The sequence below is a fragment of the Trachypithecus francoisi genome, unplaced genomic scaffold (assembly GCF_009764315.1).
Source record: "Trachypithecus francoisi isolate TF-2019V2 unplaced genomic scaffold, Tfra_2.0 Lachesis_group1, whole genome shotgun sequence".
Classification (NCBI taxonomy): Eukaryota; Metazoa; Chordata; class Mammalia; order Primates; family Cercopithecidae; genus Trachypithecus; species Trachypithecus francoisi.
Window position 1 is genome coordinate 93,435,045 of NW_022681454.1, and position 19,588 is coordinate 93,454,632.

The window sequence follows — 19,588 nt, forward strand, 5'->3', positions numbered from 1 at the left end:
CACTGCAACCTCTGCCTCCTGGGTTCAAGCGATTCCCCTGCCTCAGCCTGCCGAATAGCTGAGACCACAGGCACGCGCCACCATGCCTGGCTAATTTTTGTATTTTTGGTAAAGACGAGGTTTTACCATGTTGGCCGGGCTGGTCTCGAACTCCTGGCCTCAAGTGATCCACCCGTCTCAGCCTCCCAAAGTGCTGGGATTACACGCGTGAGCCACCATGCCTAACCTAGGGGATGTAATTGTATCTGCAAAATCTTTTTTGCCATTTAAAGTTATCTAATCACAGAAGTGGTACACCATCATGGTCACAGGTTCTACCCACACTCATGGAGAGGGTCTTTACTCAAATATCAGAGTGTTGCTGGTCACCTATTTAAATTCTCAGGTTTCATGCCTACGTACCGCATATACTATCTTCCTCTCTGCCCTCCCTGCTTTATTTTTCTTGTCAGCCTTTAATATCTAACATGCCATATATTTTATTTATCTTACGTCATCTCCCTGTCCTATGTTAGCATGTAAGTTCCATGCAATCAGGGCTTTTTTTGGCTTTGTTCCCTGCCAGATTTCCTGTTTCTAGAACAGGGCCTAGCACATACTGCATTTAGTAAATTTTTGTTCAATTGATAGATGAACTTTTACATATTTGTAGAGTGTATATTAGTGTTGCCAATTTGAAATTATATCTCACTTGTCTTATTATTGAATTACATTTATCCTGCTTTGCAGATTTTTATAATAATCTCAATAAAAAGAATTGACTGTAGTTGTCTCCAGTAGACTTTAAAAAATTTTTCAATTAAGGTTACCTCCTTTAGAACTTGTTCTCTGTATTCATTATTATGTTTAAACTGATGTTACCTGTGCATTTATTTTTGAAGAGCAAGTCATTTATGCCTTTCAGATATAAAACTATAGGCAGCCTCACAACGCTGTAAATGTAGTATGTTAAAGGACCAAAAGTTAAAGTTGACATTCAATGAAAGAATTGTTTTTTTAATGTTCCAAATTGGAAAGTTTGGGTATAATCCACTGGAAATGAAGAATTAAGAGTGACAAATACAGTGTTTCCAAATTTTAGGAAGGACTGTTAATGTCTGGAGTTTTGAGTATTCTAAGACGATAGTCACTGTGTGTTTAATTTTCTTTTACTCTCTTCCTGCTTGTGTCTTTGTGTGTAAATGTTTGTGAATGTATATATGTGCAGTTTCTCCCAATTATCTTGTTTCTATTTCACTGTATTCCTGTGGCTGTGTTGTTCTTTTGCTCATGCCAGGCCCTTCCTAATGTTGGCAAAAACAAAACAAAACAAAACAAAAACATAAAAGTGGTTTGTACGTTTGTATTAGTTATTTAACTAAGTAGAATATCAGATTCTTTTTTTATTCTTGAGCATGTCAGTTTTTTTATAGCTTTGGGAAACTTTTGTTTTTGACTTCTACTGATACAGTAATTTTCAGTCGAATAAAATCTGTTGTGGTTGGGCTTTGAAAAATTCCAGTTTTACAGTTAGTTCGTCATCCATATGATCTTAGGAAAGTTGGCTGATTTCTCTGATGTTTCCTTCATCTGCATGTGTATGAAAAAGTTAATTTCTATCTCACAATTCTATTGTGAGAATTAAATAACAAAGGGAAGCAAAATATAAGCATCGGATTTTGAAGCTAAATCCCAGTTAGGTTGTGCCTGTTGAAATCTGAGTTCCTTTCACCTTTGTATTTGTAAACTTTCCTTTTTCTCTGAACTCTTCCTTGGCATCGTTGCCTACCTTTCCTTTCTTCTCCCCAGCTGCCCCCACTTTTTGGATAGGTCTCACAGAAGATAAACAGGGTGAAAAGTTTCATGCCATAGCTCTTCTCTGTCAGCTAGCCAAATGCTTTAAATCCCTCCTTGCCCTCCATTTGTCAGTCAACATGTACTTAGTAAGGGCTCACAGGACATCGAGTATTAGAAGAGATAGCTGAATACTTAATTCCACTTTGCAGTTATCCAGGTCTGTCATTCCTGTTCACAAATGGAAACCCAATCCTACGTGGAACAAGAAGAACTTATTTAGTGTTAATCCTGTGTTAATGAATTTGTTAAATGAGTCTTTGCTGACACAGAGAAGAGAACACTTTGCTGTATGTAAAAGCTTCATTTTATTCTTTAATCTATGCTTAATTTCAAGGGCATTGATGGGGAAAGATGCTCTTTCAGGACAGCCAAGAAGTATCAAGTTAGGCCAGTAGTTGCCCTGAGCATGCTTGTTTGAGAGAGCAGATCTGACAGGAGCAAGCGTCATTTTCAACTTGTTTTTTAAAGATGCAATGGGAATTTCTTTACTGTCTAAAATTCCTTTTGCTATTTGAAGAGAACTAATGAAATACTTTAAAGTCATCCTTTTAATTGACTATAGTTTTAATTTATGTATTTATAGTGAACTATATCCCAGCAAGTTTGTACAAAGACTTTTACAGGTATGTGAAATATAAGATAATCTTATAAATTACAAAAGGGGAAAAAGAATTAAATTCATGAATAGGCTCATTAAAAATGAAGCTAATGTCCAGACTGGACAATACTAAAATAATGACTTGCCCACTTACCTCTGGTTGGACTGTAAATTTGACTTTAGGCCTTCTAGTAGTCTACCAAAAATGAAAGGCAGTTTTGCAATTTACAATAAGATAAAAATAAGACTATTGCTGAGGAAAAGCATAATAGTTCTTGCTACAAAAATCAGAGAGGAATTTTTCTGAATGAGTCCATGTGAAAATGATGCTGGGTGATCTAACAACACTCCAGCAACAACTTGCAGGAAGAGCAAGGGTGAATTTCATAGAGCTATGTCCTGTAACAACTATCAGTACAGGCTCATGTATCACATCAAGCACTGTTCATCAAAGGAATAATCCTGTGGGGTGCAGCAGGCCCAATATGCTGTGATTCACAGAACCCAGTTTTCTGATGATCTGACTTGAATTCAGCACATATTTTAGAAAATCTGGCAAATGGAATGTATTTTTCTTGGTCAGTTATTCTTAAATGTCTTTTTTTCTTCTCAGATGAACTTTGTCAAATATTTGATAGCATTGATAGACATGTTCCAGGAGCAGAGCTTTTCATTTTGTTCCAGGTACATACCAACACTTATGCTTTAACAGAATGCAGTTTGAAGTTGGATTGACTTCTTTGAAAACTGAGAAGCCAAATAAGAATACTAGCCTCAAGAGTCCTTCAGCCTTATGGATGAGCTGAAGATGTGCCCTAGTAAAAAAAAACTCACCCTAGTAAATGGTTTTGAATCTGTTTTAATGTGCACCTAGAGAGTAGCATGAAACCCCAAGGCTCTACCATGCTCTGTGTTATGGTCACAGTAAATTGAGCCTGGAAGATTTTTCATATATATATATAACCAGTTACCCACCTGGTGGAAAAACACAGGACACTCATCAAATTTTGTCTGGCTTTGAGCAGTGTGATTCTTGGTTTATCTTTGTTGATAAACTACTTGCCAAACATACCCTGAGAAAATCAGATGAAGGAACTCATTGAGTAGGATTGTTATTTTATAAGTCAGTTAAAAATGACCAACCACTTACCAAAAGTAATATATTCGATTACAGAATCGGTGATCTTTAGCCCTTATTTTCTGGCAGGAATTAGTAAACAAAGGCATTCCTTATTAGTCATAACAAAATTATGGTACCCTAAAGTTTTAAAAATAATAATAATTAACTGCCTATCTCAAACTTAAGAGAATGATATATACTAGTTTATACAAAATGGCATCATGTTATTAATAAGAAACAAGTTAACAAAAAGTAGGGCTAGAAAATACCCTCTTACACCCCACTTAAAATTTTTAATCACTCATCAAGAGCCTTTCTCCTTTTGTGACTCTTGCAGAATTAGGTGCTGATTCTGAGTAAACATCAATCTGTTGACAAAGAATTTGCAGTAGGAGATAATTATTGAATAGCAAGGTTTATGTTATTGTCAGAATTTTAAAACTGCTCTGACTTTGTGATACTCATTGCTATGACTTCTCTTAATAATCTGCCTAGAAGTCTGGTATCTGATGCTTACTAACAATTACCATGCGGTCGCTTAGAGATGATAAGTGATGTTAATGAGGTCAAAGGCAGAATATCAGTTGACTAGAGTGGCATACTAGAAATCAGGAAATTCAGCTTCTAGCCTTGGCTCGGTCAGTGATTTTATGATATTTGTCATATCTTGTGAACATTCTGTACCTTGGCTTCTCCATCTGTTAAACTGAATTCATAATAACTCTCCTGGTCTATCTCACAGGAATGTTGCATGGACAAATTAGATAAGTGTAAAAGTGCCTTGGAGGTAAAGCTGCTCTATGAATATAAATTAGTGTGATATAGCTACTGAAAAGTATGTTGCAGAGGCTAGAATGGTTAGTCTCTGCAGGCTTCATGCCTAGATAAGGCTTCATAATGGATTCCTGCCAAGTAAACCAAGCCCATCTTATCAGTTCATGACCATAAAGTATTTAATGGGGGGAAAAAATCTCTTTACAAACATTTGTTACCTTGATACAAATGTGTGTTAAAAATCAGTCATTGTGGGGAGGGGGAAGAGGGAAGTTGGTGTACAGTGGGTATAAAATTTCAATTATGCAAGATGAATAAGTTCTAGGGATCTGCTGTACAACATTGTGCCCATAATTAATAATACTACATTGTACTCTTAAAAATCTGTTAAGAGAGTGGATCTCATTGTAAGGGTTCTTACCTCAATAAAATTAAATTTTTGAAATAAATCAGTCATATTTGAATGAAATGAAATTTTTCCGAGTAGTTTCAGACAATCGATAATATCTAGTTTACACTTTCTGTAGTCATTTTGGAGGGTGAGGATTTGATATGTTTAGTAAAGTTGAGAAATAAGTATATGAAAGAATGTGTGGGGAAAAGAAATTGATTGTGGGGAAGAAAAATTGTCTCAGGTAATAGTTACTACTATTTTTAGCACTTTTGACTTACCAAATTGAGATTTTTGTTTGTTTCTTTTATAGAAATGTCAAAGTCTCGTCTCTGCCTAAACCATATATTTTTTTCTGGTTGCCTTATGTTCTGTCACAGTCACAGTTAGCATCCTCATTCTCAATCCTACCCGTGGTGCAGACAGATTGCCTCATTTCAGCTCAATAAAACATATCACCAGATTCCCTTAGACAGAAAAAAGGGTGGGGAGTGCCCTTTCTTGAAGGAATCCCTTAAGTATGTCTCTCCCCTTTTCTCTTCACATCAATGCAGAGTCCCACTGTGAATTTACAACACCCAACACCCATGAGTTCAGTCCTTAGGAAGGAAAATTGAGCAAGTATTTAATTGGTTGGACATTGCATAAAAGAGATCCTATCCAGGCTAACCCTAGAAACTTTTATTCTCAAACTTAGTTAGCCTCTTTTTCTTCTGTCAGAGGACCATTCTTAGTGGCTCTGGGGAAATCATGGCACCCAGAAGAATTCAACTGCGCTCACTGCAAAAATACAATGGCCTACATTGGATTTGTAGAGGAGAAAGGAGCCCTGTATTGTGAGCTGTGCTATGAGAAATTCTTTGCTCCTGAATGTGGTCGATGCCAAAGGAAGATCCTTGGAGTAAGTAATGGAAACGTTTTTATTCTCAATGAGTTTTAAAGTAGAACGATTTTTTGATATGAAACTCTTCTATCATTTTAACTTTTTATTTTCTTCTTGCTTTATGCCTTCTCTGCTTTCATCACTATTTATTATTGTAAAGCAAAACTAAATAGACCTTTGTGGAAATATATCGGACTCATGGGGTTAGGTTGTCTTTGGTTTTGTCTCACTGAGTGCTGGCTTGTCTGGTGAAAGTCTAGCCACTGTGGGGAAAAAATAATTTACTGTGGGTGTGCTTCCTCAACAGGAGCCTGTTTGCTCAGGAATGAAGAGGTCGCATAGGACCACACACATCTGAGTTCTCAGAATTGACACCTTCACTGTTTTAAATTAAATTCCATAGCTTTTATAAGAGCAGTATTTCCCCTACTTGTCAGAGTTCAAGCACAGGACACTGATTTCATGAAATATATAAAACATGAAGTTTATAAATGATATATTTTTCTTGAATACATATAATGTTTAAAAATATAATCTCAGTTTTATGAGAGTACACATGTGATGGAAAATTTTTTTTCCTTTTTTTGCAAAAAAAGGAGTAATTTAGGAATCAGAGACAGTACATAATAAATAATGGTGAATACATGAATTTCTTGCTCTGAAATACCTGGTTTCTAATGAAAAAGTAAGGGCCAGGCATACTTTATGGGTGACTAGGAGCTGGAATCTGATTTCAGAAGAAGCCAAAGTACCTGGCTTCACACAAAAGTTGGAAATGGCCCTGCTGAACTCTAATATACTCTCAATGTGAAAATATGATAATGAAACTCTAATTATTGTTAATTGAGAGAATAGGTAGTATGAATTATTGAGTAGTCTTAAGATATCTCTTAGGATATCCTTAAATATGTCTAAAACATTGAAGACACTTAAAATTATATATATGCCACCTGAAATATTTCTAGATTATTAATTTGTGTAATATGTTGGGAACAAAGAAGTGGGAATGGTTCAGACTGTACCTTCCCAAATGATAACAAATAATTAATAGAATATTCATTAATATGATTTTAGTGTATCCAGGTATTCTGTGAATGCTAGAATAATAAAACAAAGTGAAGTTAGAGTCTTAGACCCAAATAAAGTTCTAGGAAATGGAAATCTCATACTCATTGCTTTGGAGATGGGCCAGAACTGCGATAGCTTGTCTAGATTGTTTTTTAGTTATTTGATTACCTGTTAAAGACTTGCCTCAAGGATGGAAAGGGAAGAATATTCTGAAAGACTTGGGAGATAGTTTGATTCAATGTACATCTTCTACAGATGTTCATGGTGAATTTTTTGGATCTAAATGTCTGTTTCTTCCCATTGTCCTTCAGTAGTGAACTATGACAATTTCTTTGGCTAATAATTCTATTTTATTTCATTTTATTTTGATATTTTTTATAAAAGGAAGTAGTTCATGCAAGAACAATTAGAAAACACAAAAAATTTAAATAATAAATTTAAATGACCTAAATATTTACCAGTCACAGATAATTACTGTTAACCTTATGATGTGTTTTTTTCCAGTTTGCTCTTTATCAGTAACTTGTTTACAAAATTGTAACCGTGCTTTATGTATAATATTCTTTTTTGTGATAAATATTATGAAAGAGTATTCACTATTCATCAGAAATTATTTTAATGGCACCATCTGTCTCTCAATACAAAGAAATGATTTCTTGTAAAACCAACACCCCAAAACATCTTTTACTAATTAATTTCTGGCCCAAATCTTTTTAACTTGGTATATTTAACCATTGGGCCATTGCTGTCTAGAATGTCTTAGACATTCGAGTCTGTGCTTAGTGCCATCTTATTAGCTGATTTCCAAAAGCCTAAACACATGGTAAACTGATTGGATTACATTATATTTTTATTATATTTTATTACATTGTATACATGTATATACATTATGTATGCATAATATATATATAATTTTATATAATTATATACATTTTATTTTATTTATTTTTTTTTTTTTTGAGACTGCGTCTTTCTCTGTCGCCCAGGCTGGAGTGCAGTGGCTGGATCTTGGCTCACTGCAAGCTCCACCTCACGGGTTCATGCTATTCTCCTGCCTCAGCCTCCCGAGTAGCTGGGACTACAGGTGCCAGCCACCACGCCCAGCTAATTTTTTGTATTTTTAGCAGAGACGAGGTTTCATCATGTTAGCCAGAGTGGTCTCTATCTCCTGACCTCGTGATCCGCCCACCTCGGCCTCCCAAAGTGCTGGGATTGCAGGTGTGAGCCACTGTGCCCGGCCCCATTATGTTTTATTATTATATTATATATAATATTATTGCTTCTAGAAGGCACCAAAGTATAGGTTTGTTTTAATTTTTAAATGCTTCCTCCTTCCCCCAGAACTTTTGCAGATAATACCATAAAACCTTTGTAAGTTAATGTTTCCTGACACCCTTTGAGAAGAAGCAGAAAGTTTTGTAGGAAGCATTTATGAAATGCTTATTCACTGTACATATAATGTATAAATAACATAATGATCGTTGTTTAAATTGACTGATTGGCATTTGTAAAGAACACACATCTAAACATGCATCCGTTTAGATGATTTGTGAGTCTGTTCTTAAGTATCTCCTGTTACTTTGAGGGAAAGCTCAAGACAAAAATGAAGTACATGTGCCTACTTTGGATTAGCTTTACAGGGATTTACTGGTACAGATATTAGAGTAAACATTTATGTATTTATTGTCATCTTTTTTTACATCCAATTATCTTTCTGTAACAGGAAGTCATCAATGCTTTGAAACAAACTTGGCATGTTTCCTGTTTTGTGTGTGTAGCCTGTGGAAAGCCCATTCGGAACAATGTTTTTCACTTGGAGGATGGTGAACCCTACTGTGAGACTGGTAAGATCAGGGAGCCATTTATTTCTTGAATTTTGAATAAAGGTAAAGCATTAACCCTTATATTACTATAAAGCTCATGAAAATATTAGGCAAAGTTATTTTCTTAATTGTTTTGGGAGCATTTAGTGTTACTCTAAACATATAGAAAAAACTATGTAGTTTTTTTTTCTTTTGAGACAGAGTCTTACCCTTGTTGCCCAGGCTGAAGTGCAATGGCGTAATCTCGGCTTCCACCTGCAGCTTCCACCTCCCAGGTTCAAGCAGTTCTCCTGCCTCAGCCTCCCGAGTAGCTGGGAATACAGCCATGTGCCACCATGCCCAGCTAATTTTGTATTTTTAACAGAGATAGGGTTCCATCATGTGGGCCAGGCTGGTCTCAAACTCCTGACCTCAGGTGATCCACCAGCCTCAGCCTCCCAAAGTGCCGGGATTACAGGCATTAGCTACTGTGCCCGGCCCTATATAGACTTTTTAATGTGACTTTGTCAAAACAGATATTCATAACTTTATTATTAGAATTGAGAATGTAAGCATTACTTAGTAGGAAAAATATTTTGCTTGAATTCCCAATAATTTGTGGATGTAGATTCTACTAAATCATGTACCTTAAGGCCACTTCTTATAGTCCAGTAGTGAATTTTGTAAACATCAGAAATGTTCCACTTTAGAATATGATATTGATTTGCCCTTTAAGACAACTGCCTTGAAAATAAACGAGATCCTTTTTTACTTTTACTGAATAAGAAGGTAATCCTGACTTGGATTTTTCCCTTGGAAAATGATTTTTAATAAACTGGGCTATAAGGACCTATCTACTACATTTGTCGTATCACACAAACTCAGAATGTTTCCTTTTCCTTCCCAAAGTCTGTAAGTGAACTATAATAACATTTATTTATTAATATTGCCCTTACTTAGATATTACTACCACATACACATTTCAAAATGTAGAACATGTTTCCTTTATTATGCTCTATTCACTACCACTGCATTCTCACTACTTTTATTGTTATTCTACCTCACAATTCAAAGCTCTGTGCTGAAAGAAGGGGTTATTCCAGAATAATGGAGTTAAAGGAGCAGTCAGCCTCTAAGTTGAAGCTGTACCATAATCATTCAGCCCTTCTTTGCCCACTCAGTATTGTCTTATTTTCATCTTCCTTTCAGTTCTTAGTTTGAACCAACCTGGATATATTCCAGACTGTCTCCCAGGAACCCCAGAAATTCCAGTGAAGTACCCCATGGGCTGTTTTGGGACAGGTTGGCCACAAGCTGCCTTCCTCAATTCAACCAGAATACTCCGTATTTTGTAATTCCACTTAATTTTTCTGAAGAAGGAGTTGGGTTTTTTTGTTTGGTTTTTAGTTTAATTTGTTTGTTTTAGCAGCTTTGGAAGACATTTTGACTAACTGGCAGGTAGCCCCTGTCTAGCCAAAACACAAAACAGTCTAGCCTTAATACCATATTTAATGTATTTGAAGCCATATTTTAAAAGCCAAATAATTATAGAAAAGGAAAAACATTATTGAGTATTTATTTAAATGTCACATCTAATGAACTTGGTCTATTTTTGTTCTTTTTCTTCTTTTAACCCCCAAACCATTTCTTAACCCAGTCTCCTCCATCTCAATAAATAACCCCACCGTCCACTATCCAAAAACCTGCAGGCCGTATTGGATTCTGCTTTTTCCCTTGTTCTTTCCTTATCCAATCTAAATAGTAAATCCTGGAAGCTCTACCTCCAATGTATATCATATTCATTTATTTCTCTCCATCTTAGCTGTCACTAAACCTAACTTGCTTTCACCCTTTGGGCATTGTAATTGGCACCTAAATGGAATAGCCCCTCCCCTTTCTTCCAACCTCCAAACAGCAGGCTCAGAGCAGCTATAGTAATATTTTTTGAAATGTGAATTAGATCAAACTTAAACCCTTTAGTGGCTTCCACTAGGAAAAAATTACACTTTTTTTTTTTTTTGAGATGGAGTCTCACTCTGTCACCCAGGCTGGAGTGCAGTGGCTAGATCTCCGCTCACTACAACCTTCGCCTCCCGAGTTCAGGTGATTCTTCTGCATCATCTCCCGAGTAGCTGGGATTACAGGCACCTGCCACCACACCCAGCTAATATTTTTGTATTTTTAGTAGAGACGGGGTTTCACCATGTTGGCCAGGGTAGTGTAGAACTCCTGACCTCAAGTGATCCGCCTGCCTCGGCCTCCTGAAGTGCTAGGATTACAGGCGTGAGCCACCGCGCCCGGCCAATTACACTAAGAGGGCCTGTTTTGCCATCCTCATCTCCTCCCACCTTACCTTCTGTCACCAGATTCCACCCATAGCCAGCCCCAGGGCCTTTTTTTTTAACATGCCGAGACCCTTCCTTCTTTGGAGCTTTTGTGCTTACTGTTTCTTCTAACTTGAATGTTCTTCGTCAGCTTTTCTGTGGCGATTCCTCTTTATTCACGTTTCATTGCAACTATTAACCACTTCAGAGAGGCCTTTTCTAATTTTCCTTAATAGTGTAGTGATCCCTAATTATTTTATATTAAATTACTATTTTCTTTCCTTCGTAGTACTTATCATACTCTGAAATGATTTATTATCATTTATTTTTTAAATTCAATAAATTATGACATCCTCTTTCCAATGAGAATATGAGCCCCATGAGGAAAGCAACCTCAACTGTCTTCTTCACCACTGTACCCCTGCAATGCCTTGAACAATGCCTGGTACACAGTAGACTGCATGAATCTATGCTGAGCAAATGGTGCTAAGGAATACTAAAGATTGACAGTTGCTAAGTAAGGTTAATCAAGTTGCAAATTATAGCCTGCCTTCCTCTCCAGCTGAGGTTGGATTGGCAATGTCAGAGGCCAAAGGCTGAACCATGAGTCAACACAGTAGTGAGAGGAGCTGCATAAAAGAAAATTAGGGCAACCAGCCTGGGCAACATGGTGACACCCTGTCTCTACTAAAAATTCAAAAAAATTAGCCAGGTGTGGTGGTGGGCGCCTGTAAGACCGACTGAGGCAGGAGAATCACTTGAACCCAAGAGGTGGAGGTTCCAGTGAGCCGAGATTGTGCCACGACACTCCAGCCTGGGCGAGAGAGTGAGACTGTGTCTCAAAAAGACAAAAAAGAAAAGAAAATTAGAGCCAGGCACAGTGACTCAATGCCCTTAATCCCAGCTCTTTGGGAAGTGAGACAGGAGGATCACTTGAGGCCATGAGTTCAAAACCACCAGGGGCAGCCTACCAAGACCCTATCTCTACAAAAAAAAATTTTTTTTAATTAGCTGGACTTGGTGGCTGGTATATGTAGTCTCAGCTACTCGGGAGACAGAGGCAGGAGGATGGCTTGAGCCCAGGAGGTGGAGGCTGCAGTGAACTATGATCGTACCACTACACTCAAGCCTGGGTGACAGAGCAAGACCCTGTCTCTCTAATGAAAAAAAAAAGAAAAGAAAAGAAAATTCTAATTTAGTAGTAGAGAAACATCTTTTCAAAACTGCTTTCGTTAGAAGGAAATCCTGTTAGTGTTCTTGTAACTGTAATCTATGTCAAGTAAATGGTCTTTTCTGGCTAAGGGTTTTCAACATGAAGTCATAAAATTGAAAGGAAAATACAGCAAAATAAATTGTGGCTAATATTGTTGTGATACAGTCTAGCTAGAAACTCAGTCATAGCACTTGTTCATGATAGTTTCCTGTAACATTTCTTTTTTCTTCCTTGACCAAGTCAGATACGCTATGAAGTTTGCCAATATCAGATTTTGTTTTTGATCTCTGTTCATTAGTCTTATTGTTGCTAGTTATTAGAAGTCCTTTGTATTTCTTCAGAACAGTCTTGTCTACTGATAACTGGACACAAAACAGTTCTTTTTTTTTTTTTTTTTTCCTTTGAGACAGAGTCTCACTCTTGTCACGAGGCTGGAGTGCAGTGGCACGATCTTGGCTCACTGCAACCTCCGCCTCCTGGATTTAAGTGGTTCTCATGCGTCAGCCTCCCAAGTAGCTGGGACTACAGGCATGCACCACCGCGCCCAGCTAATTTTTGTATTTTTTGTAGAGATGGGGTTTCACCATGTTAGCCAGGATGGTCTCGATCTCTTGACCTCGTGGTCTGCCCACCTCAGCCTCCCAAAGTGCTGGGATTACAGGCGTGAGCAACCACGCCCAGCCAGAACAGTTCTTTATATGTATTTAGGCAATTAAGTAGTTGGTGAGAAGTGAGAAGTATTACATGGAAAATTATAATCAAGAATGTTAGGTTGTATAAATAATATTTATACCAAGGGAATCCTGAAACGTGCTAAACATATCTTTCAAGCCAAATGTTATACCATCTCCTGAAATTGTTCAAGTTCCTAATATCTTTATCTTCAGCATCTCATCTAATCCTGATTTTGTTGCTGCTGTCTAGGAATGATCATTCTAAAACTTCATCGTGTTTAACTTATGTCTCTCTGCCCTGCCTCTATACAGATTATTATGCCCTCTTTGGTACTATATGCCATGGATGTGAATTTCCCATAGAAGCTGGTGACATGTTCCTGGAAGCTCTGGGCTACACCTGGCATGACACTTGCTTTGTATGCTCAGTAAGTAATGTCTTATTTCCTAATTAGAGGATTAAAGTATGGCCAATTCTAGCTTTAGTATTTAATGGAAACATCAGCTCTTGTGTCTTTCAGTCCTTCAAACCTAAAGAAAAATTATTTTTACTTTTTTGTAAATTTCAAAAGTTGTTTATTAAATGTTTTGGCATTTTTGAAATTATTTGGCACACAGTGAGATCCTTAGCCCTTAGAGAAAATATAATTTTAATATATTTTTGTCTATAAGGAGAAGCTATGTATTTCTTAAAACAGTAAGATTCCTTTGCTTAAAAAAAAAAAAAAAAAAAAAACCTCTGTTACTAGAGTGTTTGTTGTAATTTTTGGAAATGTTAAATACTTCTTAAAATATAAATAAATAATTATAAAAATAGATTATTGGATTAACACTGGGAATAAACTATATGTTGAGTCATTTCTTTTCTTAGCAATTACCCCTGGATATTCTTCTCTTTTTGAGACTATGGTCCAATAAACATGTAATAAAGTATTTGCCTATTCATTTGATATTTTAATATGTTTGGTTTTATGTTTAATGATTAGATTGATTTAAAGATCAAAATATATAGTTTTTAAATGTAGGAAGTGCATATCCAGTAAACATGCTCTGTTCAGGTGTTTGATTTTTTTAAAATTAGATTTAACATATCTACAGTTTTCAATACCCTTTGTACAAAGGGGGCAAAAGTAATGTTAATCGACACCTAATGATTTCCCCAAACATTACCATTGAACTTTTTCTTGTTTACCTCATCCATCTCTTAGACTTTATAAAGTCTATAAAAAGCTAAACTTTTAGCAGATTTACCTTCTCTTTTCTAATAAAGCTGTTCATTCTAATTAACAAAGGCAATAGGAAGAACAAGGAGCTGTAAATGTAGATAGTGGACTGACTGTATAATCCTCAGCAGCCAGATATTGGCCTGGTTTTTTGCTATAAGAAACAAACAAAAGATATCTCAGCTTGAACACAAGGCAGCCCTTAAAAAAAAGGTCTCAGGTATTCTGTGGCTGTGTTAACTGGGGGCAAGCTAATGTTGGGCTTGGGAGGGTTTGGTAAAGCAAATGAGTCTCTACAACACGAAGCAAAATTAAGACGTTGTTTATAATTTGGGGAGATAAAATATATTTAACGAGCCCTCTTTCTATATTGATTTTTCAGTTAGGGATAAATCTTCCCTCTGGATAAAGAAAAGTGATGATCAGTGCTTTCTATAAATTAGAATGCATTCTAGGAAAAAGCTATTTTTCATTGCTTTTGAAAGATTATATCTAATGTCATAGTCATTGTGAAATATTAGGGAGTCTAACTTAACCAACTAAAGTGTTTTGTCATATTATCCATTGGGAGAAAAAATTACTTTCTCCTTCTCCAGCATACTTGATAAAATCCTCTTAATATCCTCTTAAATAATGCATACTATCCTCTTAAATAATATCCTCTTAAATACTGCTTCTTTTTCAGGTGTGCTGTGAAAGTTTAGAAGGTCAGACCTTTTTCTCCAAGAAGGACAAGCCCCTGTGTAAGAAACATGCTCATTCTGTGAATTTTTGAAAGTCAACAGTTCAAGAGAAGAGAAGAAATTTGAAGAGAAAAAGGAAAATTAAAATTACTAATTTTTAGATTCAATATTTATATGGAGTTTTGAAAAATAACAGTGGCCCTGAAGGAATAAATTCCAGCTTTAAAAACCAAGTCTGAGGAAACATTTGGCTTCATAAAGTAAAGAGACAGTTTGGCATTTATTATTACTTTTTCCTATATTTTATGCCCATAAAATAACTTTTATAAAAGCCAATTTCCTGATGGACTATTAAATTCATCTTAGAATAAATTAGTGAAGAATTTAATTTTAGAATAAATAATCCAATCTGAAATAATTATACCTTCTTTCCTTGTTAGGTAGTTATGAGTAAATCTGCAAAAGGCAATGAAAATGCCTTAAATTTTATCAATAAGAGAATCACTGTATTTTTTTAAAAAACTAATACTTATCTTTAAAATAGTAAATAGGATTTTAAACAGAGAATTTTATCAGTAATAGGTGTCAGTTTTTTAAAACTTGCTTGTAGGCCGATTGCGGTGGCTCACACCTGTAATCCCAGCACTTTGGGAGGCTGAGGTGGGTGGATCACCTGAGGTCAGAAGTTTGAGACCAGCCTGGCCAACATGGTGAAACCCCATCTCTACTAAAAATACAAAAATTAGCCAGATGCGGTGGCACGTGCCTGGAATCGCAGCGATTCCCAAGCGAGAATCGCTTGAACCTAGGAGGCAGAGGTTGCAGTGAGCCAAGATCGTACCACTGCACTCCAGCCTGGGTGACAGAATGAGACTCCATCTCATTAAAAAAAAAAAAAAAAAATTGCTTGTATATTATTTTTGCCTTACAGTGGTGGATCATTCTAGTAGGAAAGGGCAATGAGATTTTTTATGAAAATGTGTCATGCCAGTAAGAGATGTTATATTCTTTTCTCATTTCTTCCCCACTCAAAAATAAGCTACCATATAGCTTATAAGTCTCAAATTTTTGCCTTTTACTAAAAGGTGATTGTTTCTATTCATTGTGTATGCTTCATCACCTATATTGGGCAGATTCTATTTTTTCCCTTCCCTGTGCTAAGATAAAGATTTAATTAAATAACGTTGGCCTCTAATAGTTTTCTCTCTCTTTAAAGAGAATACATAGAGGGCTGGGTGCGGTGGCTCATGCCTGTGATCCCAGCACTTTGGGAGGCCAAGGCGGGCGGATCATGAGGTCAAGAGATCAAGATGATCCTGGCCAACATGGTGAAACCCCATCTCTACTAAAAATACAAAAATGAGCTGGGCATGGTGGGGCATGCCTGTAGTCCCACATACTTGGGAGGCTGAGGCAGGAAAATCGCTTGAACCCAGGAGACAGAAGTTGCAGTGAGCTGAGATCGCACCACTGCACTCCAGCCTGGTGACAGAGCAAGACTCGTCTCTTAAAAAAAAAAAAAAAAAAAAAAAGGGAGAGAGAATAAGTACAAAGGAATGGAGCTGGGAGTTGTGAATCAGAAGATTGTACCCCCCAATTTTTTCAATCCCCTTTTCTCAAATAATAAATTAGTTGAATCAGTTTCTGAATTATGCCACTGGCTGACGAAGAGTTGAGAGCTCTTTGCAGAATAATCTTTTTGTTTCGTTTTGTTTCTTCTTCTACATTTAAAATTTAAAAGATTGGCTTGAGGATGTGATGAAATTGAGACTTATTGTGGTTTTCTCGCAATAATAAGTGAACCAATTTCAAATGTGATCACAAAGGTTGAAAGCTCTTATTCACAGAGGTTTGGTAGTGGTGGGAGGGATGTTTAATTACTCAGATTGGCCTGTTATTTTATTTCCTCCTCTGGGAAAAGAATTATGTAGATACCACATGGAGACAGGGAACAATTGTGGTAAAACTGTGGATCCTGTTGCTATTTGCCCAGTGAGAAAACAGATTCTGGTATTTGGTTTGGTTTTTCTCTTTGTTTTCTTTTTGTTTCCAGAATGGATGAAAGTCCATGAACCCCCTAAGTTATAATTTAAAATTGGTTGGGGCAAGGTGCTTTTATAGTTGAGACAGAGCCCTAGGTCCTTCCTGCCCCATCACTCACTTGCGACATCACTTCCATTGTGTGCATGTTTGTTATAGAGGAGGTTTTAGGCTACAATATTTGTTTAACCTCCCTGAGAACTTTCAAGGCATCTGTCCTGAAAGCTGTTAATTTATGGTCTAGCAGATTTATATTATATGCAGATAATAATTAACTGGGGATAAAAGAATGGCAAGGGGTGACACAAAGTAGCAAACTGAATACTTCTCCAATAGCAACCCCAGGCTACCTCCTCACCTTGCATCTTGGAGGGAGGCAGGAAATTTCTTTTGAAATAAAGTGCTGGAACTGAATTCTGCATTATTTATCGTTGCTGCTGAAACCACCTATAAAAGACTTGCTGGTTAATGTGCATTGTCATATAACGTACAGTGTCACATCTTTACAGTCTTTTACATTATAGAATACAAAATAAGTTGATGGTTTTGTTTGGTGTGAGCTTTTTTTGTTTGTTTGTTTAGTTTTGCCTTCATAGGTTATATGCCAAGATAGTATTTGGTAAGTGAATGGCATTTGGATGTTTTCTTCAAAGAATTTTATTTGACCCAGATTTCTTATAAAGTTATCTTACATTAAGGATGTCATTTTCATTAGACCTTCTTTCTACATATTATTCATGAAGCATAATGTTGCATTTCTACAAATTTTATGCCTGAAAGGGTAGTATTGCTTCCTAAGATATCATGTTGTCTTTGTGCTTTGTCCAACTTTTCCGTGGCGAAGCTTTATATCTGTTCCTAAAACAGTTAATCCTGTGAAATAAATATTGAACATAATCCAGAAGAATCTCTGTATTTCCAGTAGGGAATGCCATATTTAATTCACCAGCAGTAATCCTTTAATAACTGGCAGAGCACTTTATTCTTCTGGTGAGCTCCCTGAATATTTATTTTTCTGATTATAAATTTTCTATATTAGTAGCATTTTTTAATTATTACTTCTTCACTATAGAGCATTTACTTTTAGTCTCTCTAGATGTATATTTTGGAATGCTGTACTTGGCATATCATAGATTAAAATCATAATGCATGACTAAAAACTCTTTGGATTTATTTCCCATTTTAAAATTTTTAGTGATAAGTTTAGATTTATAATCTTTCTCTGGACTTACATGGACTGAATGTTGCCTGCTGAAGTAGCAACCTAAAAAGTAGCCCCTGCTTATGCTTCTACAGTTGGCCCTCCATGTCCATAGGCTTCGCATCTGTGATTCAACCAACTGTGGGTCAGAAATATTTGGGGAAAAAAATAGATGGTTGCGCCTTTACTGAAAATGTACAAACTTTTTTTGTCATTAAGCAATATAGTATAACAACTATTTACAAAGCATTCACATTGTATTAGCTATTATAGGTAATCTAGAGATGATTTAAAGTATATGGTAGGATGTGCATAGGTTATATGCAAATACTACACCATTTTCTATAAGGGACTTGAACATCATGGACTTTAGTATCCTAGGGGGTCCTTGGAACCCATCGCCCATAGGGGTACCATAGGACCACTATAGTACCATGTTTATGTCCTATTAAATCAGGTTCTGTTTAGAGTCTAAAACTAAAACCTAATCATTTGGTCATAGTGTAAAAACAAATGGAAATAACAGTTCAGATCTTCAAAGTATTAGTGTACCATTATGTTTAAAATAATCTACAACAAAAATGTACCATTTTCAAGCAGTACTACATTAGGAGCCCTTTTATAGAAAATAATTTCTTCTTTACCCCGTTCCAGTGTGAATCTAGTATATTCTGTTAACACTTGTGGGGCATTTGAAGTTTGTCATCGCTATTGAAGGGGAGAGACTTCTCAGACATGAAACAAAAGAAACATACTGAACAGTTTTACACAAATTTGATCTGGCTTCCATTTGTCCCCCTCATTTCCCAGATGTTTAAAGGTATTGGATTTGGATTCTCAATATATAATTTGCCTTATCTGTTAATCTCTATCTTCTGTCTCTTTAATTTTGTCTATCTGCTGTTTTGCTTTTTGATATATTTTCTAATTAGAAGTCACATGATAAGTATAATCAGTATAGTAATAATACCATAATGTGCACATACTCAATAAATAAATGACTGCATTGTTGTAAATGAGCTCTCCTTTTTGTTGTTTTTGGTTGGTGAGTGGTTTCCATCAAGTCATCATGGGAAAAAAATCAAGTTCCATATTCACAGGTTAGGATAGGATGTAATAATTCTTGGAAGAACCCTTCTGGTATGATATTTGCTTATCAAAATGTCTCAGAAACAAAATATTTGAAAACACTGTCACATTTGTTGTATTTCTCTCTGTTTTTATGCTGTGCATGTAGAATGTACCCAGTGTTTATGAATTAATAGATAAGTAAGTTCAATTGTCTTTTAAAATATTTATTGCTGAAATGATTTATTGGAACAATCTGTCATATCAAACATTATATTAGAACATAATCAAAGAACATAAATCATCCATATTTCCACATTTTGCATTAGATATTGGGATGCTTAACTCATCTCAATCTCATTAGCTGAGTGTTCCACTACTAGGTAGGCTCACCTCTTCCTCATTTGTTTATTAGTTTAAGATTTTTTTCCAGCTGTATAAAGACAAATGTTTCTGTTGCACGCTGTATGTTTGGAATAAAAGAGAAATTCAAGTCTATTTGCTCACAGTATATTAAACTCCAGAAGCCAAACTTTTAAGGGCATCAAGTCTGCATCTGACATTTTAATAGCTGCTGTTTGGTTTCTATCAATCACGTCATTGCACATTAAAATGCACCGACAAAATAAGAGATCTGTCGTTCCTTCGTTAAGAAACAGTAATCCAGTACAAGATTTATAGGCTTAAGTC

The 19,588-nt window shown here is 36.1% G+C and overlaps 1 protein-coding gene across 11 annotated transcripts in view; it reads left to right on the forward strand.

The window, feature by feature from the left end:
* PDLIM5 (PDZ and LIM domain 5) overlaps nucleotides 1-18,846 on the forward strand; it is a 214,637-nt gene extending 195,791 nt beyond the window's left edge. For all 11 annotated transcript variants that reach the window (XM_033214840.1, XM_033214846.1, XM_033214841.1 and 8 more), the window contains 4 exons: nucleotides 5,440-5,620; nucleotides 8,394-8,514; nucleotides 12,996-13,111; nucleotides 14,592-18,846. In XM_033214840.1, the coding sequence (XP_033070731.1) occupies nucleotides 5,440-5,620; nucleotides 8,394-8,514; nucleotides 12,996-13,111; nucleotides 14,592-14,681 (508 nt within the window). In that variant the 3' untranslated portion in view covers nucleotides 14,682-18,846. The remainder of the gene's footprint in view (nucleotides 1-5,439; nucleotides 5,621-8,393; nucleotides 8,515-12,995; nucleotides 13,112-14,591) is intronic.
* Nucleotides 18,847-19,588: the final 742 nt, after the last annotated feature.